The sequence below is a fragment of the Gossypium hirsutum genome, chromosome D11 (genome assembly GCF_007990345.1).
Source record: "Gossypium hirsutum isolate 1008001.06 chromosome D11, Gossypium_hirsutum_v2.1, whole genome shotgun sequence".
Taxonomy (NCBI): Eukaryota; Viridiplantae; Streptophyta; class Magnoliopsida; order Malvales; family Malvaceae; genus Gossypium; species Gossypium hirsutum.
The window spans coordinates 71666989-71693928 of record NC_053447.1 but is presented as its reverse complement, the minus strand read 5'-3'; the positions used below and the strand labels follow the sequence as shown (position 1 = coordinate 71693928).

The 26940-nt window shown below is 30.2% G+C and overlaps 2 protein-coding genes across 3 annotated transcripts in view; both read left to right on the top strand.

Annotated features, from left to right (window-relative positions):
• Positions 1-15259, top strand: part of LOC107934593 (putative disease resistance protein RGA3) — a 47643-nt gene extending 32384 nt beyond the window's left edge. The window contains exons 2-3 of the transcript XR_005920864.1: positions 14895-14951; positions 15203-15259. The gene's annotated coding sequence lies outside the window, so the exon portion shown is untranslated. The remainder of the gene's footprint in view (positions 1-14894; positions 14952-15202) is intronic.
• On the top strand, positions 3526-7913 carry LOC107934558 (putative disease resistance protein RGA3). Of its 2 annotated transcripts, none has more exons than XM_041105223.1 (2): positions 3526-7096; positions 7584-7913. In XM_041105223.1, exons 1-2 carry the CDS (start codon positions 3644-3646, stop codon positions 7602-7604), a joined length of 3474 nt encoding a protein of 1157 aa, XP_040961157.1. In that variant the 5' UTR covers positions 3526-3643; the 3' UTR covers positions 7605-7913. The 2 variants fall into 2 exon arrangements, with proteins under 2 accessions (XP_040961157.1, XP_040961156.1); XM_041105222.1 differs by having other exon boundaries at positions 7543-7913.
• Positions 15260-26940: the final 11681 nt, after the last annotated feature.

Sequence of the window (26940 nt, the reverse complement as noted above, 5' to 3'; positions counted from 1 at the left end):
TCTTAAGGAATTCTATTTGTTTGTAATATTTTGAAGATAGTAAAGTTATCATCTGGTGTTAGTGCCCGAGGACGTAGGTATAATTTACCGAACCTCGTTAAAACTCTTATGTTCTTTCTTGTCCTATTTTTCTTTCAATATTTGAGGGTATAATAGTAGTATTTAATTGTGCTATTAAATTACTATAGAAGGGATATTCTGACTAAGGAAAGACTTGGTATTTAAGAGATCCATGTGATCCACCTCTCTTCCCTGGGAATTGAACTTTGTGTGATTTTTTAGTACAATAATTTACACGCTTCCGACCCTATTGGAACAACATTGTGCTCCCCTAAATCCTCCTCTCTATGCACATTTGTTCTTTCTTTTTCTTTGTTGAAGAGTCGATCTGTATGCATTTTTCATCAGCTGATCTTACTGTATTGTTTCTCCAAAACAATAGGGAAAGAAAAGGGAAAGAGACTTACTGTTCTTTGTCAAGCTCAGAGGTTCATTTGAAATTTTAGAGGATTTAGGTAAAACTATTAAATTCAAAAAATAGTCCCATTTAAAATATGAGTCGAGCTTGAATTTGAATATTTAAAGCCTAAGTTTGGCCCGACCCAATTTTTAAGTTTGCAATATTTTATATTATGTTAATTTTATATGTTATGTAATTTGTAACAAATAAAAATAAAAATTATAATACTATTATAATCTTAAGATGACTATATATAAAATTTTAATAAAAATGTAAAAATATTAAATATTAAGTTAAAAATAATATAAATTCATTTAAATTTTTTTAAAAATAGTATGAGTGGATTTAAAATGAGTTTGAGTTAACTGTTTACAAATTTGAACAGACTTTAAGTTTATATTTTGGACCAGGCTGAACCTAAACAAATATAAAATAAAATATAAATATTTTCATTTTTTTTAAATTCTCTATTATATTTTGGCATAATGATTTATTTAACCTTCTAACTTTATGAAAAAATCAATTTAGTCCTTAAACTTGCATGGCATACACATGGATGCCACATTAGCAATTAACTAATGTTCTAAATATAAAAATTTAAAAAAGTATACAACTTATTAAAAGTTTTAAAAAGTATAAAAATTATTAAAAACTATTTTAAATTTTTTAAAAAAAATTAATCAATTGCTAATGTAGCATACACATTGGCTTCCATGTGGAAGCCACATCAGCAAAGTTAATAATTTAGTATAAGAAAATCTTTTATGTCCAGTTTGGTGCAATAAAATCAAGTGATATTAGTTTAATTCGATTATATTTTTTTATCCATCCATTATAATTTAGTTTAGTACGATTTTTTATTATAAATTTTTATAATTATTTTAATAAAATAAACTTTATTTTACGGCTTTTAAATATCATTTGACAAATTTTCAAAGTTTTTTTCATAGATTTTTTTAAAATTATTTTAAGTAGATAAAAATAATTAAATACTTTTTAACCCATTTTGGATGGTTTGACAAAAAAATATAAGTTCAAAGACTAAAAGAAAATGAAAGTAAATAGAGAGCTAAAATAATTCTTTTATAAAGTTGGAATGCCAAAAAAGTTATTATACTTTCATTTTTCAAAATAATTAATAAACACTTTAAACATAAGTGCATCTACATTTGCTTCGTGATTGTTCTTTCTATAAATTCACGATAATCATGTTAAACAAGTAATTTAGTGAGGTTAAGTATTGTAACAGTGAGATTAAAGTTAATTGTAGAATATGTATTTGAATTCAAATGTAAAAATATCGATAAAATGAGAATAAAAAATCACTATTAAAGCGGAATTAGATGCCCTCATCGATGATTTTTGGCGGCTTGCTCAATTTCTTAAAGCCAATAATGTCATTTTTGAAACAGATTGTGCTAGCATTGTCAACCGCTTTAGTTTTCACAAGGAGGACATAACGATCCTTGATCACTGCATCAAGGAGCTCACAAAATGCGTAATTCTTTTGTTTCTTTCGAGGTCAAATGGGTGAAACGTGGTTATAACAAATTAGCCGATTCTCTTTGTAATTGGGCTCTTTCTAAGTGTAGTAATTTGTCTTTTGAGATGAATTATCCTAACGATCGATATTCATAACGTTGTAATTTATGATGCAACTTAAAATGAGATAGTGACCTTTGGGTTTTTTTTTTATAAAAAAACAGTATTAAATATATTAAGTTAAAATACATGTATATGTAAAATAAATGATTAAAAATATATTTAAAAATAAAATATCTTAAATAAACAAACCAAAATCATTCAACTCACAATAAAACAATTATATGTGTATTAAAATAATTAAATAGATATGAGCAGTGGAAGCAATCTTCATGATGGTATTAAGTAATGATTTTTCCTTCAATACCAATTAAATACACATTCCCATGGAGCTGACATAAACCCAATATCTTTCCACATGTTGTACATGTTCAAAAACGAAATTAATTTTTCTTTTGTTGGCAATAGTAGCCGAGCTAAAAATTTTTTTACTTGGAATTAAATTATATATTTTTATAGTAATGTATTTTTATAATTTTTAAAGAATTAAATTAAATTTTTATAATTTTTTAGATGATCAAATTATAATTTTATCACTATTAATTTAAAATTTTATAAATTATAAAATGTCTAAATTAAAAATTTATCATTTTAGGAGTCTCTACTAGGCTTCGCAGGTGATAGCGCAACTTGTCAAGAATAACCATCCAAGCTATAACAAAATGTTTTGGGATATGCTAAATCAACCTCTTACATTTTACTTTGATATATTACATAGACAAGCAATTATATTAATCCAATGTAAAAAAATATATGTATGCATTTTTTTTACATATGTACAGTTGAATCAGAATTAAAATTAATAGCAAATTAACGTACCCATTAATATAAAAAGATTTAATAATAAGGGTATACTAAAATAGTAATGAACAGTAACTATTGTCGTAATATATAATTATAGACACCAAGTTACTTTACAAGACAAAATCAAAGCTAAGTAGGTAGGTGAGAAATGTGAACATGATAATCACTTGTAAGTTAATTGAATTCGATTCAAAAAAGATTTAAATTTGATTTAGTAGTCATTAAGTTATGTTTAAATTATTGATTTAATCGGATTGGGATTTAATAATATTTTATTCTAATGGTGAATGAGTTTTATTGAATTTTTTATTTTATATATTCAACCAAAGTTAAACTCAAAAATAAAATATTGAATTTAAGTTAAACTCGCGCAATTACACAAAGTAAGTGGGAAGAAGGTTTAGAAAGACTTCAATCAAAACACCTTGGATTCCATGGGATTTGTCTCCTTTTTCTCTTTTCTTTCGTAGCCTTTTCATTAATTTCAATTATTTCTACGGCTCCACATTGTGCAGAGCATTGAGAAATTTCTCATCATCCCAACTTTGTCTCCATTCAGAAATTTGTGTCACATGGAGGGACATTTCCCACCAATCAACATGACTTTAACTTGGAGGGACCATTTCCCACCAATCAACATGACTTTTTATTTAATTATACTACTTGCTGGGTGGATGGATCCACATCTGTGCTTCATCTTGTTGGAATCATTCTCATTTTAGTTCTCCTCTTTCACGAATCAAACACTTTTTGCCTTGATTTCAGTTTGAACCAACCATGGCCGAAGCAATTGCTTCCGTCATTGCCGCAGAGCTCATTATTAAGTTGAGCTCTCGTGCTCTCTCTCAAGTTGGGCTGTGGTGGAATCTCAAACATGACATCCACGATCTCAGACGCACTGTCTGTCAAATCAAAGCTGTGCTTCTTGACGCAGAAGAGAAATCGGTGACCGACAATCTCGTCAAAGTTTGGCTTGAAGAGCTGAAAGATGTACTTTATGAGGCCGACGACTTGCTCGATGATTTCTCTACTGAAGCTTTGCGGAAAGATGTATCGGGTGGGAACAAGCTGACGAAAGAGGTACGCCTTTTCTTCTTAACCTCAAACCAATTTGCTTATGGTCTCAAAATGGGTCGGAAAATGAAGGCCATTAAGGCGAGATTAGCTTCAATTGAAAGGGAGGCCAACACTTTTGGCTTCATTCCTCGTGATCGCCCCGCGGAAACCTCTTTCATGACAAAAAGGAGGCAGCAAACGCACTCTTTTGAGCTTGAAGATGACATAATAGGGAGGGATGATGATAAAGCAGCTCTTCTAAAACTCGTGTTGGAGTTTCAAAGTGAAGAGAATGTTTATGTCATTCCAATTGTGGGGTTTGGAGGGTTAGGGAAGACTGCTTTGGCCCAACTTGTCTATAACCATGAAATGGTCAAAAATCATTTCGACTTAACGATGTTTGCGTGTGTTTCAGATGATTTTGATGTGAAAGTTATTGTAGCAAACATTATCAAATCTGTGACTAATCAAGCACCTGATCAAAATCTTGAAATGGATCAATTGCAAAAACAACTTCGAGATAAAATTGATGGGAAAAAATATTTGCTTGTTTTGGATGACATTTGGAATCAGGACCCAGAGAAGTGGTCTAGGCTAAAGAAGTTATTGATGGGTGGGGCTAAAGGGAGTAGGATAATAGTAACTACTCGATCTCTAAGGGTAGCGGAGATAATTAATAAATGTCAATCCCATGTTTTGAAATTGAAAGGCTTGTCTGATGATGATGCTTGGTCTTTGTTCAGAAAGATAGCATTTGAACAAGGATATGCAGACTCAACAAATTCAGCCTTTGTGGAAGTAGGGAAACAGATTTCGGAAAGGTGTGGTGGGGTTCCCTTAGCCATAAGGACGATAGCTGGTACATTATCTTTGAAGAAAACTGCAAATGAGTGGCATTCTTTCAAAGAAAATGAACTTGCTAAAATATCACAAATTGAAGGAGAACTTCTACCTATACTGAAATTGAGTTATGATCATCTCCCGTCTCATTTGAAGCATTGCTTTGCTTATTGCCGATTGTATCCAAAAGATTACAGAATTAAAGTACAAGAGCTTGTTCAAATTTGGATTGCACAGGGTTTCATAAAGCAATTGAATCAAAGTCAATCTCTGGAGGAGATCGGGTTTGGGTATTTTAAAGATTTAGTTGAAATAAGTTTCTTCCAAGAAGTAGGAGAAAGATATTCAAGGGAAGGGCTAACATGTAAAATGCATGATTTAATGCATGATCTAGCTGAATCAGTAGCAGGGATGGAGAGTAGTATTGTAGATTCAAATAAAATTGCAAGTGATGGTGAAAAATGGCGACACATATCAATTAAACCTTCATTAATTCCTTTGTTTAAGGGAAAGAAATTGCGAACCTTGTTACATTTTCAAGACAAAATAAGTCAAGATTTCAGCTATGAAACTTGGGATTTGATAATTGCAAATTGTAGATGCTTGCGTGTATTGAAATTGAATTCTATAGGTATTCAAAAGATTTCACCCTCCATTTGTAAGTTGAAACATTTGAGGTACCTTGATCTTTCTTGGAATTTCAATATTAAGATTCTCCCAGAGAGTATTTGCAAGATTCAGAATTTGCTAGCGCTGAAACTTGATGGGTGTGATGGGCTTAAAGAATTGCCAAAGAAGATTGAAAAATTGGTGAATCTTACCCATCTTGAGTGTGAACATTGTATTAGTTTAACTCATATGCCACGTGGAATAGGGAAGCTGACTTCACTTGAGACGTTAAGCATGTTTGTAGTGGATAAAGATGGGTCCCATGGCGGTGCAGATCTAAGTGAATTGAGACTGCTTAACAACTTAAGGGGAGGGTTAGGAATAACAAATTTGGGATTCGTAAAAAATGCAAAAGAGAAGTTTAAGGCTGCTAATTTGAAAGAGAAGCAACATTTGAGATGGTTGGGTTTACAATGGAAATTTGATTCTGATGATGAAGATGATGATGATGATGATGATGAGAAGTCACTTGAAGACCTCCAGCCCCATCCTAATCTCAAGGAGCTCTGTATTGAAAGATGGAGGGGTGATGCCAAGTTTCCAAGTTGGCTTCCTTTGCTCACAAATCTCGTCAAAATTTTCATAAGTGGTGGTAATTTCAGACAAATCCCGTCCTTTGCGCAATTTCCTTGTCTTAAAGGGCTGACTATAGATGATTGTACTAAGCTGGAGTACATGGATGATAATAGCCCAAAAGGAAGTCAAGGAGAACCACAATCATTCTTCCCATCACTGAAGCATCTTTCGCTCTGGAACTGTCCGAATATGAAGAGTTGGTGGAGGACGACAAAACCAATCGATGATGATTCCAACGAGGACGACACAACAGTTATGGGAACATCAACCATGGCATTTCCTAGTCTTTCCTCTTTAGGCATTCAAAATTGCCCTTTAATTTTAATGCCACTGTATCCATCACTCGATGAAGGTCTAATGTTGTTCTATACCAGTTCAAGGCCGTTAAAGCAGACTATCAAAATGAACATCAATGCTAAGGCCCCATCAACTTCAACCTCTTCTCTTCCACTCTCCAAATTGAAATCTTTCCATGTATACAACATTGAGGGGTTGGACACTCACACGCTAGATGAGTGCCTGCAACATCTCACCAGCCTCAAAAGATTAACAATAAGAGATTGCAAGGAGGTTGATTTAGAGGGCATGCAATGGGAACCCCTTAAGAATCTCTCTCATTTGGAGATTGATAATATTCCAAAGCTGGTGTCTCTCCCCATTGGGCTTCAACATCTTGTTCAATTGAAAACATTAAAAATTCATAACTGCAATGGATTGAGGTCACTTCTTCCTGTGTTCCAACATCTCACTTCCCTTGAAGACTTTTTAGTAATGGACTGCAAGGAGCTGGAGTTATCTGGGGCTGGCATCCAAATATTCCAAGATCATACAAGCCTACGCTTTCTACAGCTGCAAAATATTCCAAAGTGTCGGCATCTTCCGGAGTGGCTTCAACATCTAACAAATCTGCAACGGCTTTTTCTCGTTAATTTGCCCAATTTAACATCTCTTCCGCACCAGATGCATTGCCTAACCAGTTTGAAGTATTTACACATACAAGAAATTCCTCAGTTGGAGGAAAGATGTCGGAAGGACATTGGCGCTGATTGGCAAAAGATTGCTCACATCCCCAACATTTGGTTGAATCAGGTTGGTCTGTCTTTGTTATTTATTTATTATGATGACCTTATCTTTTTTTGAAGAAAAATAAGAGTGGTATATTGAATCTCCAAGTGAGGGGTCTGATGCCATTTTTCATTGAAGTTGGATACTGTTAATTTCCTTGTTAAAATCCCTTTGTTTTAATCCTACTTTTTACTTATCATCTTTCATAATATTTTTGGTGATTTGTGCATTAAGGCATTGGAGAAAGGCATTAGTGAACTTCAATAATTTTTTATGCATAAAAAGAGGTGCTAATTTATCTATTTGCTTTTTACTTTTAAGTCATAATAATAACTTGACAATTGCTTCTAATAATTTAATTCTAAAAAATCCTTGATGTGGTTGTATTATATGTATTTATATATATTTATGTTTTCTCTTAATATATGCCAACTGAGTATTATCTTGGATGGTACCTGTGATATTGACAGGCTTTTGGAGGTATTCAAATTCATAATATTCATTGATGCAGGGCACTCTTTTAGCTGTTTAGAATTCCAGCCAAATTTGTTATTGAAGGTCCAAACAAGAAAAAAAGGAAGATGCTTCAGATGTATAATTAAGTGTTTGAGGGGTTAAGCTTAAATCATTTCTTTGTACTATGAAGTTCATAGTGGATTCATCTTTGGGCAAAGCCCCGCAGACGTAGGACGAGTTTCGAACTGCGTAAACATCTTAATTGTGTTCTTTATTTTCCTTGTTGCATAATATGTACCAACTCAGGAAAAAACACATTTTAAATGTTCCAAACAGTATTCAAATGCAGGGATGCACAATTGATTATGAGACAATAATTGTTTTAGACGGTATTCCAAGGCTATGTTCAATTATGATGCTTGGACTAGGACTCTTCCAAAAGATGTCGATGTCCTGGCTGTATATACATGACTTGTGTGTTGATGCTTATGTTGGCACACCAAATTATAAGTTGAACAACACCTTATAAAGGCCTATCATGGCACAAGCCAATATTACAAGCTGAAGCTTTGGCTCTTGTTATGTTCTGCCCCGAGTAAATTTTTTAAAGAGAAATTTTTTAATTCATTCAATGAATAAATGAAAAATTCAAAGAAAAAAATAACAAATACTCGTATGCGTTAGATAATAATAAAAATTTATTATTTTGTAACTTTTCATAATTAGGTAAAAGAAATTACTAATAATTTGGTGATCATTTTGTAACTTTTTAACTAGTTGAATGACTTTTAATATAGTTTACTCAAAAAAGAATATTAGCGGCATCAAATAGAAAACGAGAAAACAAATTTAAAATAAAGATAAACAAAACGATGTACTTAACGACGTTACTTCCTTCTTCTCCAACCAAAACACCGTCGCTTTGTTCCCCAAACGTAAAATATGGTGGGACTATTTCCAACCAAACAACATTATTTTCATTTAATAATAAATGTGTTATAATTATTTATATTCATATAAGAAGTTATTTGTATTAAATATTCTCAATTTATTAATTAATTTTAAAATTAATTTATAAATTATAAAATATTTTAATTAAGTTTTGAAAGTATTAATATTATATCAATAAAATCATTTCATTTTTGTAGCTGTCAATTTAGATTTTAAATTTCTGTTCTCATTTGACATGGATTAAATTGTAAATACTTGTGTACTCATCATATTGATAACTTGATTCTAACATATTAAAAACACGTTGAGATTATAAAATTTAAGAGGATTACTTCTTCTTCTTCTTCTTCTTTTTTTAACAAATTAGATTAAAGTTGCCTATATAGCATGTACACATGTGTTTTAAGTATGTCCCCTATCATATTTGAGCGAACATTTAATGCTCAAGCTAATGGCCAAGTTAATAGGAAAATGGGATAAATCTCAAAACTATATATAAATTTTGGCATAATATGTAATTTTATACATGAAATTTTAATTTGATCTAATTTTCATAAATTATTAATATGACATCATTTTATGTTTATATATTGAGTAAATAAATAATTATATTTATCCACTACAAAAATAAATTGATGTATCTATTTCTTTAAATACCTCGCATATTAAAATATAGACGTCACAAATTCGACTAATGGATCATAGGGCAAAGTCGACTAGTGCGAGGTTTGTAGGAACATGTAGTTACATTATAGCTACTTAGTTGCGAACAAGCATGATCAAAGATAAATTGTGACTTTCATTGAAGCATACAATATTCTTTTAACTGTGATTTCTTTTTCATAGCATGAGTTAGACAATAGTTTGATTATTTTAACCCTTTTACTTAAGCTTATTATAAATTTAACATCCATAAGTGTTCAAGTCTATTTTTATTTTTTATTTTACTTTTTTATATATTTTTTCTTTCTCATATATATTGATTATAGATTCGCTCATGATATTGCTTCAATAGAAGGAACTCCTAAAAGCTTCAAAAAGTTAGTGAGAGCTTACCCCTATATATTTATAAAAAAAAATATGAACATAAAAATATTTAAATTTTAAATTTTACACAATCCGAAAATACAAAAACTAAAGAGAATATGAAAACTATTAATATGTGCTAACCAAATTAAATAAATACGAAATTAAATTCACATACGGTGGCCGAACCAATCAATTAATTGGTTTTCGGTCCAATTTGTTTGTTGAATTCAATTGAAATAGTTTAATTTAATTTAGGGTTTTTAGATATGAAAGTTTTATATTACAATAATTGAATTTTGAAATTTTTTTATAGATTTTTTATATTATATATTTTAACTTATTTAAAATGTTTTCAAATGTTTTCAAAATATTAGTTAAAATTGTTAACACCGATCTTAATTGTCCTTATTTATTCACCTTTGAAAACTACAAGGTTTCCATTAATCTTTTTACCCTTCATTTTTGTTAGCTTTTGGCTCTATTCTTCGGCAGAGCATAGCATGCAATACAAAAAGCAGAGATCATACTTGCTACCCTCATTTGTTTATCTGCCCACATATTCGATTGGCATGTATTTTTCTGAAAGGCATTTGACAACTTCAAGAATTTAGATGCAGAAAAATAGGTGGTAATTACTTAATTGCTTTACATTTTTAAAATCATAATAATCTCATAATTTCAAATGATCTAATATAACCTCGTGACTAAGCTGCTTCTTTTTCAGCACGAGTTCAATGGAAGAGCCAAAAAGCAGGACATGCATTCTTCATCAGCTGATCTGTCCATGGCATTGTGCTCCCATGAAATCCTCCTCTCTATGCACATTTGTTCTTCCTTTTTCTGTTTTTCTTTGTTGACGAGTCAATCTGTATGCATTCTTCATCAGCTGATCTTGGAGCTTGTATATATAGATGATTTGTGGACTTAGAGGCACACTTAGTAACTATTATTTGAGTGCCACCTTATGAGTGTTGATTTTCTCTTGCATAGCTAATGTAAGTTGGAAGAGTATTTAGTTAATTGTACAAAGGTGAGGTTGCACCAAGTTTGGAGGGTTGGGCATAAATAATTTCATTGTACTGTGAAGTTTATAGCGATTTTATCTCTAGACAAAGCTCACAAATGTAGGATGAGTTTTGAACTGCGGAAACATCTTGGTTGTGTTCTTTATTCTCCTTTATTTTTACTTTTTTGTGTGTCAACTTAAAAAAAATATATACATTTTTCTCTTTCGGGGTTTCAAATAATAATCCAACACATGGAAACACAACTAATTAACAGGCAATCTTGTGTACATTATGTAAGACTATCATTTAATGAAAACGTTGCAGTACCTAATGATTGGTTGAATGCTTAGCATAGCTCCCTTCAGTTACCAAATTTTGAGGATACAAATATGGATGCCCTGCAACCACTGCATCCCTTTTAGCTTATTACAAAACAATTAAACCTAGATCCAATGTCTTCTTTATCTTCCATTAACTTTTGTATTTTAGGAATTTTGTTTTCGTTGAACAGGAAAATTTTGGGTAAAATTAATATTATATGAAGAAAGTTAGTTTAGTTCAACAACTCAAGCAAGGGGAGAAGAGATGTCTATATATGTTCAATTTGTACCTTGTGAGCTGTTTTCAATTAAACTAAGGTAAAGTCTAATTAAAAATTTCAAAAAAATTGAAGGCTTAATGAAAATTTTCCAAATTTAGGGGAGGGGAATTCTGCCCTGAGTAATTTTTGAAACTATATAGATCGAGCTGAGTTGTGATTCTATATTTGTGTATTTGAATTAAAAAATAATTTATCTAATAATCGATTTGAATATTGAACGAATAATTCAATCCTTAAGTATGTATAGTTTTAAATGAAAACTAAATATCTAAACAATTCAATTGATCAATTTTACAACTTAAATTATTGTTCTAATTTTTTTTCAATGTTCACAATAGAAAAAAAAAAAAAAAGCTGTATGTGAAACGTTTTAAAAAAATTACAATTAAGCCCATGTAATTTGTTGCACTATATAAATTTAGAAAATTGATGTTTGTGAACCTTAATTTTTGTATTTTCTTTGAACTCGAAAAAGAAGGATTTTTGAGCCTCACTTTTTGAATAAATAAAACATGCACTAATTAGTGAGCCAAGTTTTCGAATGCTACATTTATTTATTCATTATTATGAAATTAATATTTTCTTATTTTGTTTTTTAACAAAAAGGAAAATATAATATTTAGGTAAAAAAGAAAATTCTACATTAGAATCATAAAAGATGCACACTTTTAAGATATTAAATTAATGGATTTTTATGTTTAATGTATGATATAATTATATTATACACCCAATAAGATTATTTTATTAGAAAGTAAAATTATTTATTCATTAAAAATATTATAATATAATATCGTTTTATTCATTAATTGTTAATTGTATGACATTAAATAAAATTATTAAATTAATTATAAGAAGGATAAAAAGGAAAAAATGTAATGCTTTTTATTTAATTATGCTACTTGGTGGGTGGATGGTAATATCTATAAATATACTCAAGTCTCTGCATGTATGGATCCACATTTGTGTTTCATCTTGTTCCAATCATTCTCATTTTACTCCTCCTCTTGCAATAACCCTTCTTTGCTTGATTTCTGTTTGAACCAGCAATGGCCGAAGCAATTGCATTCGACCTCGCCCTAGAGCTTATTACTAAGTTGAGCTCTTGTGCTCTCTCTCAAGTTGGGCTGTGGTGGAATCTAAAACATGACATCCACGACCTCAAACGCACTGTCTGTCAAATCAAAGCTGTGCTTCTTGACGCTGAAGAGAAATCGGTGACCGACAATCTCGTCAAAGTTTGGCTTGAAGAGCTGAAATATGTACTTTATGATGCCGACGACTTGCTCGATGATTTCTCTACTGAAGCTTTGCGGAAAGATGTATCGGGTGGGAACAAGCTGGCGAAAGAGGTACGCCTTTTCTTCTCAACCTCAAACCAATTTGCTTATGGTCTCAAAATGGGTCGGAAAATGAAGGCCATTAAGGCGAGATTAACTTCAATTGAAAGGGAGGCCAACACTTTTGGCTTCATTCCGCGTGATCGCCCCGCGGAAACCTCTTTCATGACTAAAAGGAGGCAGCAAACGCACTCTTTTGAGCGTGAAGATGACATAATAGGGAGGGATGATGATAAAGCAGCTCTTCTAAAACTCGTGTTGGAGTTTCAAAGTGAAGAGAATGTTTATATCATTCCAATTGTGGGGTTTGGAGGGTTAGGGAAGACTGCTTTGGCCCAACTTGTCTATAACCAGGAAATGGTCAAAAATCATTTTGACTTAACGATGTTTGCGTGTGTTTCAGATGATTTTGATGTGAAAGTTATTGTAGCAAACATTATCAAATCTGTGACTCATCAAGCACCTGATCAAAATCTTGAAATGGATCAATTGCAAAAACAACTTCGAGATAAAATTGATGGGAAAAAATATTTGCTTGTTTTGGATGACATTTGGAATGAGGACCCAGAAAAGTGGTCTAGGCTAAAGAAGTTATTGATGGGTGGGGCTAAAGGGAGTAGGATAATAGTAACGACTCGATCTCTAAGGGTAGCGGAGATAACTAATAAATGTCAATCCCATGTTTTGAAACTGAAAGGCTTGTCTGATGATGATGCTTGGTCTTTGTTCAAAAGGATAGCATTTGAGCAAGGATATGCAGACTCAACAAATTCAGCCTTTGTGGAAGTAGGGAGACAGATTTCGGAAAGGTGTGGTGGGGTTCCCTTAGCCATAAGGACGATAGCTGGTACATTATCTTTGAAGAAAACTGCAAATGAGTGGTATTCTTTCAAAGAAAATGAACTTGCTAAAATATCACAAATTGAAGGAGAACTTCTACCTATACTGAAATTGAGTTATGATCATCTCCCATCTTATTTGAAGCATTGCTTTGCTTATTGCCAATTGTATCCAAAAGATTACAGAATTGAAGTACAAGCGCTTGTTCAGTTTTGGATTGCACAAGGTTTCATAAAGCAATTGAATCAAAGTCAATCTGTCGAGGAGATCGGGTTTGGGTATTTTAAAGATTTAGTTGAAAGAAGTTTCTTCCAAGAAGTAGGAGAAAGATATTCATGGGAAGGGCTAACATGTAAAATGCATGATTTAATGCATGATCTAGCTGAATCAGTAGCAGGGATGGAGAGTAGTATTGTAGATTCAAATAAAATTGCAAGTGATGTTGGTGAAAAATGTCGCCACATATCAATTAAACCTTCACTAATTCCTTTGTTTAAGGGAAAGAAGTTGCGAACCTTGTTACAGTATCCAAACAATGATTTTCCAAAATTGAGCGAAGAAACTTGGGATTTTGTAATTGCAAATTGTAGATGCTTGCGTGTATTGGATTTGCAATGTTTAGGTATTCAGATGATTTCACCCTCCATTTACAAGTTGAAACATTTGAGGTACCTTGATCTTTCTTATAATCTCTGTCTTAAGATTCTCCCAAAGAGTATTTGCAAGATTCAGAATTTGCTAGCGCTGAAACTTGATCAGTGTCACCGGCTTCAAGAATTGCCAAAGAAGTTATGGGAACATCAACCATGGCATTCCTTGTCTTTCCTCGTTAAACATTAGAAATTGCCCTTTGAATTTCATGCCACTGTATCCATCACTCGATGAATATCTAATGTTGTCGAATACCAGTTCAAGGCCGTTAAAGCAGACTATCAAGATGAACATCAATGCTAAGGCCCCATCAACTTCAACCTCTTCTCTTCGTCTCTCCAAATTGAAATCTTTTGATGTACACAACATTGACGGGTTGGACACTCACACGCTAGATGAGTGCCTGCAACATCTCACCAGCCTCGAAAGATTAACAATAAGAGATTGGAAGGAGGTTGATTTAGAGGGCATGCAATGGGAACCCCTTAAGAATCTCTCTCGTTTGGAGATTGTTAGTATTCCAAAGCTGGTGTCTCTCCCCATTGGGCTTCAACATCTAACAAATCTGCAAGGGCTTTATCTCTGTCATTTGCCTAATTTAACATCTCTTCCGGACGAGATGCGTTGCCTAACCAATTTGCAAATTTTAGGAATAGAAGGACTTCCTCAGTTGGAGGAAAGATGTCGGAAGGACATTGGCACTGATTGGCAAAAGATTGCTCACATCCCCAACATTCGGTTGTGTCAGGTTGGTCTTTGCTATTTATTTATTTTGATGACCTTATCTTTTTTTGAAGAAAAATAAGAGTGGTATATTGAATCTCCAAGTCAGGGGTCTGATGCCATTTTTCATTGAAGTTGGATACTGTTAATTTCCTTGTTAAAGTCCCTTTGTTTTAATCCTACTTTTTACTTATCCTCTTTCATAATATTTTTGCTGATTTGTGCAGTAAGGCATTGGAGAAAGGCATTAGTGAACTTCAATCATTTTATATGCATAAAAAGAGGTGCTAACTTATCTATTTGCTTTTTACTTTTAAATCATAATAATAACTTGACAATTGCTTCTAATAATTTTAGTCTAAAAAATCATTGATGTGGAGAGAGGCCTTTTCTTCATTTAAGCACTTACCTATCCTATCTTTATATATATTTATGTTTTCTCTTAATATATGCCAACTGATTACTATCTTAGATGGTACCTGTGATATTGACAGGCTTTTGGAGGTATTCAAATTCATGATATTCATTGATGCAGGGCACTCTTTTAGCTGTTTGGAATTCCAGCCAAATTTGTTATTGAAGGTCCAAACAGGAAAAAAAAGGAAGCTGCTTCAGAATATTTGGTGGTGAGGTTGAAGTTGAGATTGCATCAATGTTAGAGGGTTAGGCTTAAATCATTTCTTTGTACTATGAAGTTCATAGTGTATTCATCTTTGGGTAAGGCCCCGCAGATGTAGGACTAGTTTCGAACTGTGTAAACATCTTAATTGTGATCTTTGTTTTCCTTGTTGCATAATACATGTCAACTCAGAAAAAACACATTTATGTTTTTTTAGTGTTCAAAACAGCATTCAAATGCAGGGATGCACAATTGATTATGAGACAACCATTTTTTTAGACAGTATTCCAAGACTGTGTTCAATTATGATGCTTGGATTAGGACTCTTCCAAAAGATGTCGATTTCCTGGCTGTATATACGTATGACTTGTGTGTTGATGCTTATGTTGGCACACATCAAACTACAAGTTGAATAACACATCTTGTATTATGTTGGCTAGACTTAACTTCATTTTTGTCTGCTGCGCTCTTCCTCTTCCAATGGCAGGCAAAATTACAGGGTCCCTTAGTATTAGTATTTGTGCATGGTTATATCAAGATTAACAACCAACTGAAATGAAGAAAATAAAATAAAAAAGAGCATAAGTTTAAGAAATGCATATGTAGGAGAGCTTGTATAAGAAAACCTACTGTTAGTCATAAGAACCATCAGAAATGCTTCACTACTTGATTCAAAAGTTAATTCAGAAAGGCCGAAACTCAAAGAGATAAATGGCATGACAAAATCAAGCAAAGTAACTAGTAATTCACTTGTTATCGTGTTGAAGACAATAAGAAAAAGAATATAATATACGAACATAATTTTGCCTGACAAACTAGCAGTCATACTCTACATAAGGGGGAAACTATAGTGATAGACATTATGGATATGAGCTGAATCATTTTTCAAACATCCATCAAAGGCAAAACATCAAAAGAGCTAACACCCATCAACCTTTCTTCATATAGAGCACGACACTAAATGTTCGGCTTTAAACTCTCTTACTATAGCATTTATAGTACATAAAACAAACATACTATCAATTGCAATTATATTTGATCACTACATCTTTGCCTCATCTGCATTCTGAGAAAATTTTATAATACTAAAACTTAGCTTTCTCAAATTAAGGCATCAAAATGTTGAAGTCATCAAGTTTTGGACATTGGGTGAGGCCAGCATTCCTTCAATTTCAACTTAGTTCAGCAAACAAGCACTTTAATCTACCAAAACTCCACTACATCATCAAATACGGAAATACCTCACATATTAAAATACAGACATCACAATTTCACTGCACAAACAAATAATGCTACTCATAATTATCCCCTAAGAAACTTAGCCACCATGAAACATTCTATTTATGAACAGATCAAAATATCACACACAAAAAAAGTTAAGCAAATGACATTAAGCGTTAAGTGACAGTACAATTCTCATCAAAATTGAAATAATATACTACTAATTACATGATAGCCATCATTTTCAAAAGAGAATTTTTGAGCTCACTGGAGATCTCACAACAATTGCTTCAACTTCTTGACACGACTATTACTGGATGAAAATCTGTGATAATCATCGAGATGAGCAAACCGCGGCTTCGTTGAAGCGAAGGCCAGGTGACCACGTATTGGCGGAACAACTGGAGGAACCGTCGAAGCTGGTGCTGTTGAAGCCTAGGAGGAGGTTGATACGGCAGCATGGGACCATTAGAGCCTCGAGCGCCGCCGGATAAATGTGGAGGGAAGCATTTTGTATATAATTACAAGTTAATGAGCTAATTTCATTTGTTTTTACATTTTTCAATTGTTCAATTTCATCTCGAAATTACAATTCAAATATATATATAATGGTGAAAGTACCTGTATTATAGGGACTGCATCAAATTAATCCCTCTATTATTAAATGATCAATTTAGTTCATGTACTATTAAAAAGAATCAAATAAGGTCAAATTATAATAAAGTTAATATTATGCAAATTATAATAAGGATAAAAATGGGTAAAAACACATCTTCTGTTCCTCTCACATTCAATATTATGCAAATTGGCCCCTCTAAAAATAAAAGGAGTAATTTAATCCCTATCAATTTCGGAAGTGAACTAAGGACAATTAACCACAATGTTAATATTTTTTTTCACTCGTACATAATTTTGATCGATAAAATAACAAATTGAGCCCATACATAATGTGTAAATGTTGCAAGCTAACTTTGTTAAACTAGAATCAAATTGACAAAATGTGTAAATGTTGTGGGCTAAATTTATTAAATCAAAACTAAATTGGCAGAATGTGTAAACTTTGAATGCACTGAAAAAGCATAGACAATAGGTTTGTGGTTAGCCACCATTTATGCACATGATATAAAGCAGCATTTAGTAACGGTAAGTGTTTCTACAAAGGTCCAGTGATATTGCATTTGAAAATTTGTTATTTCACTTTACATGGAGCTTATACATAGATGATTTGTTTTGTGGATGATGTGTGGATTTAACGGAGTACATGCGCTCATAGCGAGGAATTATTATTGAGTGTCATTGTTATACACCTTTTGAGTGTTGATTTTCTAATTGTATAGCTAAAATGAATTGGGAGAGAGTTTATTTCATTGTACAAAGGTGAGGTGACACCAAATGTTTGAGAGTTGGGCATAAATCATTTCTTTGTACTATAAAATATATAGTGGATTTATCTCTGAACAAGGCGCTGCAAACGTAGGACAAGTTTCAAGCTGCGTAAATATCTTAGTTGTGTTCTTTAGTTTTACTTATATATGTGTCCACTCAGGACAAAACATATTTTTCTCTTTTGATGTCTCAAATAAGGTTCCAACACAAGCACAACTAATTATCAAGCAATTTTGTGTACATTATGTAGACTATCATTTAATGAAAGGGCTTCACGCAAGAACTATTAAGCAATTTGAAGATTGAGTTGTACAAAGTTGAAGACATTGCTAGATTGAGTAATGAATCCCATATCTTCATCTTATGATTGGTTGAATGCTTAGCTTAGCTCCATTCGATTATCAAATAATGAGGAGATAAGAATGCGGAAGCCCTGCAGCAATTACGACCCTTTTTAGGTTGTTACAAAACAGCTACACCTATATCCAATGTCTATATTGAAGAAGAAAATTTTATTTTCTTTGTACATTAATTTCTATATTGAAGAAGAAAATTTTGGATAAAATTAATATTTTATAAGAATAAATTAGCTCAATAGCTTAAATTTGCATGGAGATAAGATGTTTACACACATTTAATTTTGGTTTTTTTTTATACAATATAATTTAGAACTCACACACTAGCGTACACATCCACCTTAACTATAACATAAGCAAAGCTTACAAATCTATCTCATGACTTTGGGGGATGGGATGAATACCTTTGGCTAATGAATCATAGGGTAAAGTTTGTAGGAAAATGCACTTACAGTACATAGTCGAGGTCTGATTTTTAATTTACTAAGTAGCTCAGTTGCGAACAATCATGGTCAAAGATAAATTGTGACTTTCATTGAAGCATACAATATTCTTTTAAACAAGTTCTAACAAAGTAAAATAACATATTCAATGTATGAAAATAATTAGAAATAAGATTTTATTAACATTTTAGATGCTTCAAAATTTAGATTTATTAAATAAACAATATTAAACAAACAAGAAATTAAATTAACATATTGATGTTGTCCTAGTCAAGGTTTTTAAAACCAGATTGGTTGTCCAACCAACAATATCAAATGATTTCAGGTCGAATTTGTTTGTCCAATTCAATTGAATTAATTTAATTTAATTTAGGATTTTTAGATATAAAATTAATGTTATAATAATTGAAATTTTGAATTCTTTTATAGATTTTTATATTATATATATTAATTTATTTAAAATGTTTTCAAATTTAACTAATCATAATTAGAGATGTGTCATGTATTAATAGAAATTGTTAACTCTGATCTTAATTGTCCTTATTTATTCACCTTTGAAAAGAGTACATGGTCTCCTTTAATCTGTTTTCCTTAGAGAGGGACTAATTTGTTGACATGCAAAAAGTAGAGGGACTTAAGGGGCATTTACACCAAAAAAGAGTTTGCATTGGTTGTCAAAGTTTACAGGATAAATTACCAAATAAAAGACATTTAAAGGTGTCTAAATTACTTGTCTAATTTTTTTTCCCAAGAAGACAATAATATGTTTGCTCTGACATATACTATATAATAAGCTAATGATACCCATGAAATTTGCTTACATCTATGGGTTTTATTCATTTTTAATTCTGAAATTTCCTTCAGTTTTGACTGTTGTGTAATTGGGTTTGCTTTTTTCTTTTTAATTAAAAATATATAAAATTTTCTACAAAAGAAATATTTTATACTTTTCTGGATTGGCATTTATAATTTGCAGGTTCATTGTTGCTACAGAGAGAAAATTGATGGGCTATAATCCTCCTTGGAGACCTACATTTCCATAGCTCGCTAAGAAACTGATAATACTTTAAAATAACATATTTTTATGTATTAATTACATATTTATTTTGAGTATGATTCTACTAATTTGAGTTATTTATGGTTTTTTATCTCGTAGGGATTAAATTGAAGGCAAAAGAAAATTTGGGGACAAAAAGCGTGAATTTGAAGACAAAATGGGCCAGCATGCGAAATAGGAAAGAAGTGGTGCCGAAAATACAAAGTGTGAAAGACTTGGGGCAAAAATTTAAAGAAGAGATTTATGAACAGAAGACTCCATTTAAATTTAAATTTTATTTTTAGGATTATTGATAGGATTATTATGATATATATTATTTATATTTAATTTCAGATTATATATTTATTTATCTTTTAGAGTTTAAATAGGAACAAACTAGGTTTTCTATGTACTCTAAATAGGGGATAGAGTTCTAAATAGGGGATAGAATGACATAAATATTAACTCATCTTTTCTATAAAAATTTCGTTTCCCTAAAGCTCTAGGTTTTTGTTCCTTTATTGAACTCATATAGTCAAAGGTTGTAGAGATTTCTCAAAAAAGGTTCATGAGGCTTAGAACCCGCACTTAGCCTTCTCAACAAGTATTTATTGTTTCTCAACATTACGGGACTGACGCTTCCGTCCATGTACTTCCAAAAGTGATCTTCTCATCTTGTGCAAGGAACGGCCGCTTTGTATGTTTTGGGAACGTTGCACAGTCGGTTCGCTAACTTATAGCGTCAGTGGTTGTCGAGCCCCAGAAACGAATTGGCATGACATTCGCCATTAAGAAATGATGATCTAGTGTAAGACGGTTCCACAAAAGTGAGGGTTAGCTAAATTCATGTTCCTCTAATCATATGATTATTTATAGATGTCATTGGTCACAACCTCAAATATACAATGGACTGATTTCATACAAACAACAAGATTGATCCAGTGATTAAGTTAAAATGTATGTATATGTAAAATAAATAATTAATAATATATTTAAAAATAAATTATTTTAAATAATAATTAAAAATATCAAAACTATGTTTATATTAAAAAATAATTAAAATTATATTTTATATTAAATTATAAAATATACATAAGAATTGTATGTTTTAGTTTTTTTATTAAATTAGTAGTTAAAATCACTAAAAAATTTATTTCATTATTATTTACTTTCAAACTTTTATGTTTGAATTTTTTATTGTTGCACTATTTTAATTATGCACCACAATTTGAATAATATTATTTTTGTATTAATTACATAAAATAAAAATATATTATTCAGTGAATAATAAATAAATATATAAAATCACGTATAATAATATTCAATGAATAATATATTTATAATAATAAATTTACATGTATTTAATATATCATTATATAAATATTAATTTGTAATATATTTAATTTTTATAACAATTAAATAATTAAATTTATAATTATCATATGATATGTACTTATATAACACCTCTAGTGAGGAAAACAATCTCATTGCAGGTTAAATTTTTTAAGAAAATCTTTTATGTCCAGTTTGGTGCAATAAAATCAAGTGATATTAGTTTAATTTGATTGTATTTTTTTATTCCTCCATTATAATTTAGTTTAGTTAGATTTTTTATTATAAATTTTTATAATTATTTTAATAAAATAAACTTTATTTTACGGCTTTTAAATATCATTTGACAAATTTTCAAAGTTTTTTCATAGATATTTTTTTAAAATTTTTTAAGTAAATAAAAATAATCAAATACTTTTATATAATATTTTTAAAATATATTTATTTTCACTATTTTTAAATATAAAAGATTTATTTTTATATTATAAAAAATAAATTTATTTATAAATTAAATAAAGAATAGAATTTGGTTTGGTTTGGTTTCGGATAATTATGATTTTTTAATTTGTATTCCATAAACCGTCTAAACACCTTGATTTGGATCGATTTTCAATTATTTTATTTACTCAACCCTACTCACGGGAGGTAAATGATCATACAAAGGAGCACTAACATGTTTAAAAGAAGATGAACAAATTATATTTAGGCTCTCTTTATATAGATAGTGAGATTAGCTCTAATGAGATCGAAAACATATATAATAATAAGATTAGAAACTATTCCACACCATCTTGAATTTTGCTGATGTGACATACACACGGATTGCCACGTATATGTCACATAAGCAGTAATTATTTTTTAAAATTTTAAAAAATTAAAAAATATTTTAAAAATTAAAAAATATAAGAAAATATTTTTAAATATTTTTTTAAATAATTAATTGTTAATGTGACATACACGTGGTAATCCACCTATATGTCATGTCAACAAAGTTAACAAATGTTAACTTTTTCACCCATTTTGGATGGTTTGACAGAAAAATGTAAGTTTAAAGACTAAAAGAGAAGGAAAATAAATATAGAGCTAAAATAATTCTTTTATAAAGTTGGAATGCCAAAAAACTTATTATACTTTTATTTTTCAAAATAATAAAATTTCCATTAATAACACTTTAAAATAAGTGCATCTGCTTCGTGATTGTTCTTTTTATAAATTCACCATAATCATGTTAAACAAGTAATTTAGTGAGGTTAAGTATTGTAACAGTGAGATTAAAGTTAATTATAGAATATGTATTTGAATTCAAATGTAAATATACTGATAAAATGAGAATAAAAAATCAATATTAAAGCGGAATTAGATGCTCTCATCAATGGTTTTCAGCTTGCTCAATTTCTTAAAGCCGATAATGTCATTTTTGAAACAGATTGTGCTAGCATTGTCCACTGCTTTAGTTTTGACAAGGACATAACGATCATTGATCACTGCATCAAGGAGTTCACAAGATGCTTGATTCTTTTGTTTCCGCCGAGGTCAAATGGGTGAAACGTGGTTGTAACAAATTAGCCGATTCTCTTTGTAATTGGGATCTTTCTAAGTGTTGTAATTTGTCTTTTGAGATGGATTATCCTAGCGATATCCATAACATTGTAATTTATGATGCAACTTAAAATGAGATAGTAACCTTTGGGTCCTTTTTTTATTAAAAAAATCACTATTAAATATATTAAGTTAAAATGCAGGTATATGTAAAATAAATAATTAAGAATATATTTAAAAATAAAATATCTTAAATAAACAAACCAAAATCATCCAACTCACAATAAACAATTTTATGTGTATTAAATTAATTAAATAGGTATGAGCACCTGTAATATCTTGAAAATTACTACTGTAATACCCCGAAAATTACTACAGTAAGAAAGTAGGTATCCTTGATATAGTAAAATATGGAAATAAAGTGACAAAAAGGGAAATTTTGAGTTATGGCAACATTAGCAATTATATTATAATATATTAATTCAAGAAAGGATTAAATCGCAAAAGTGAGAAAAGTTCTGTTGATCAAGAGTAAATACTCAAAATTTGAAGGGGTAAAGTGTAAATATGAAAAAGTTGAAGGACCAATAGGGAAAATATTTTAAGGGTGGAATGATCTAGAAACTAAGGAAAATGGATGAATTAGGACCAAATTAAAAAGGTGAAGAATTTTGAGGGACTAAATGACAATTTTACCAAATTAAGTGATGACTCAATGATGGAATTTTTAAAGATTATAAAGGGCAAAATGGTAAATTAGAAGAGAGAGAAATCTAGAAGGCAATGATGATGTTGGTGATATTTTAGATTAATTAATTAAATAATATTAATTTTTTAATATTTTAATTTGATTTTTAAATGATATTTTATTATTTTATTATTATTCTATTTAGTATATATATGCGCCAACGTGAGAAGAAGGAAGAAAGAAAGAAAGAAAGTTTTTTTTTACAATTTGGTCCTTCCTCCAAAAGTTTACCATTTTCACCTAGAAATCAAAAGAATTTTCATAGCTACCAAGAGAGAAAAATGTTAAGGAGACTATGGGGAGCTAGAATATCAAGTTCGATTCAAGAAATAGAAGCTGGAGGAGAGAGAAAATCAAGTTAAAGATTGAAATCAATAGCACAAGTTAAGAACATCAAGATTTCAATATACTTTTGAGTTTGATATTTTTGAAAAAGTAGGAAATTAATGTTAATGTAGAGTTTCATTATATAAGGTTCTATATTCTTGTTATGTTAGCAAAGGGAAATAAAAGGAAATGATGGAAAATATTGAAGAGAAAGGAAAGGACGGTGTTATAAATTTAGTTATCAACATTTTACACTAAAACAGTTTTGGACAGCAGCAGTAGGTTAAATTTGAAAAATCGCCATAAATCATGGAAATCAAATTAGAGGATGAAAAAAATATGAAATTAAATCTTATTCAGTCTAGTTTCTCATAGAAGAAAGGGTGTAAGTAATGAAATTTTAAATCATGAGATATAATGAATTTTGTGAGATAAGGTCAGAATGAATTCAGGTTCCCCTGTTTTGACTTGGAAAAATCATTAAAATTGTATAAAAATAATTATGGCTTATAATTTATATTTTTAAAATCCTTAATGAGTCTATTTTCAGTAGAAACAAACGAGAACATCATCCAAATTTTTTACAGAGAAATAATTAATTTTTAGTGAAGAGGGGTCGGGATTGTCGAACAGTGAAATATGGGAAAATTTAAAGAATAAACTGTACTTATTGGATAAACCAAAAATTATGAAAATTTTATAGTAATAAGATATGCGAGTCTAGTTTCATATAAAATTTAAAAATCTCAATTTGGAGTTCTGTAGCTTAATATATAATTTATTTAGTGACTATGACTTAAGTGAACAGCTTGTTATGAGTAAACAAGTAAATAGTGGTATTATGTATATATCAAGGATGTGGAATGGAGTGGAGGAGGAGGAAAAATATATGTGAATAATCAGATAATATGAGTTTATTTTTAAAATAGCTAATTTACATGTTTTAGGTTCAGGGACTAAATTGAATAAAAGTAAAATTTTTAGGGTAATTTTGTAAAAAATGTCAAAAAGTGACCAAATTGCATGAAATAAATTGTTTTGTTATTTAAATTAATAAAGTGAATGAAATATTAATTTAGATCAAGATTGGATGGAAATTCGAGGAAAATAAAAAATTACCAAAATGTCCTTGATTTTTGGTATTTCTGCAATTTAGCTTGGTAAGTTCGTATGAACTATATTCAGTATAATTTTAATTAAAGTGAACGTTATTTGGTGATGAATATTATATAAATATGTGTTTTATTATTGGAATTGAATTATTATTGGTAATATGTATAATTATTAGATGCATTGAAATGATTATCGGAAGCTCGATTGGGTTGGAAACTTATCGGAGATATATCACACTATCCATTGGTTCTATCGGTAATTTTGAATGATTTGATTCTGGTTATAATGACATGTATAAGTTAAATTGGTCAACGTTAATTCATTATGTTTTGATTTTGATTGGTTATAAATATGAACGCTTGATGAAATGAATTGTCTGTAAATTAATTTGTAAACTCCGGTAATACTCTATAACCCTATTCTGGCGATGGATACGGGTTAGGGGTATTACAGGTCAAATGGGTGAAACGTGGTTGTAACAAATCAGCCGATTCTCTTTATAATTGGGCCTTTCTAAGTGTTGTAATTTATCTTTTAAGATGGATTATCTTAGCGATATCCATAACATTATAATTTATGATGCAACTTAAAATGATGTAGTGACATTTGAGTTTTTTTTTATTAAAAAAAGTACTATTAAATATATTAAGTTAAAATATGTAAAATAAATAATTAAGAATATATTTAAAAATAAAATATCTTAAATAAACAAACCGAAATCACCCAACTCACAAAAAACAAATTTATGTGTATTAAAATAATTAAATAGACATGAGCAATGGAAGCAATCTTCATGATGGTATCAGTAATGATTTTTCCTTCAATTCCAATAAAATACATTCCCATGGAGCTTCCATAAACCCAAATATCTCTCCGCATGTTGTGTCCAAAACGAAATTAATTTTTCTTTTGTAGGCAATAGCAGCCGAGCTAAAAAAGATTTTAATCCAAATTAAATTGTATATTTTTATAGTAGTATATCTTTATAAACTTTAAAGAGTTAAATTAAATTTTTATAATTTTTTAGAGGATCAAATTATAATTTTATAATTATTAATTTAAAATTTTATAAATTATAAAAAGTCTAAAATAAAAATTTACCATTTTAGGAGTCTCTACTAGGCTTCACCGGTGATAGGCAACTTGTCAAGAATGACCATCCAAGCTATAACAAAATGTTTTGGGATATGCCAAATCAACCTCTTACAATTTACTTTGGTATATTGTGTAGACAAACAATTATATTAATCTAATGTAAAAATATATATATGTATGCATTTTTTTACATGTGCACAGTTGAATCAGAATTAAAATTTCATGTATATATATATGACCCACAATACAAGTTTCATGTGGAAATTATTCCACATCAAAATTCATATATCAAATTACTTATTGAACTAAAAGTCATGTATAAATTTAATTTTTTTCCCTAATAATAAACAAATCAAATGCTTTAATCCTTTCTTAATAAATATATGTATATTTAAAAGAAAATAAAATGCTACTACTATTGTCAATAACAAATATATCTTGCCTTGCAAGAAAAGTAGTTAAAACTCTTGTCAATACCTATTTGACACGGATTCAAACAATATTACCTCCATCCCCACTCTTAATATTATATAAAAAATTAATAGCAAGTATAATTAACATACCCATTAATATAAAAAATTAATAATAAGAGTGTACTAAAGTAGTAATGGACAGTAACCATTGTCGTAATATATAATTGTAGACACCAAGCTACTTTAAAAGACAAAATCAAAGCTAAGCACGTAGGTGAGAAAGAGAGAGATGATAATCATTCGTAAGTTAATTGAATTGAATTCGAAAAAGATTTAAATTTGATTTAATAATCATTAATTTATGTTTAAATTATTATTTTATCGAATTTGAATTTAATAATATTTCATTCTGTGAAAAATATAATGTCGGTAATGACAATATATCGTAAAGAAAAATAGAAATAGAAAAAATAAAGAACACACAGATTTTACGTGGAAACCCTTTCGGGAAAAAACCACGGGCAGAGGAGAAGAAAATTCACTATGTCGAATTCAAATTTTAATTACAAGAGGAGTAGACTATGCCTATTTATAGGCTTGTAAACCTTATTCTAATAGGAGTGAAACTTCTTATTCTAATTAATA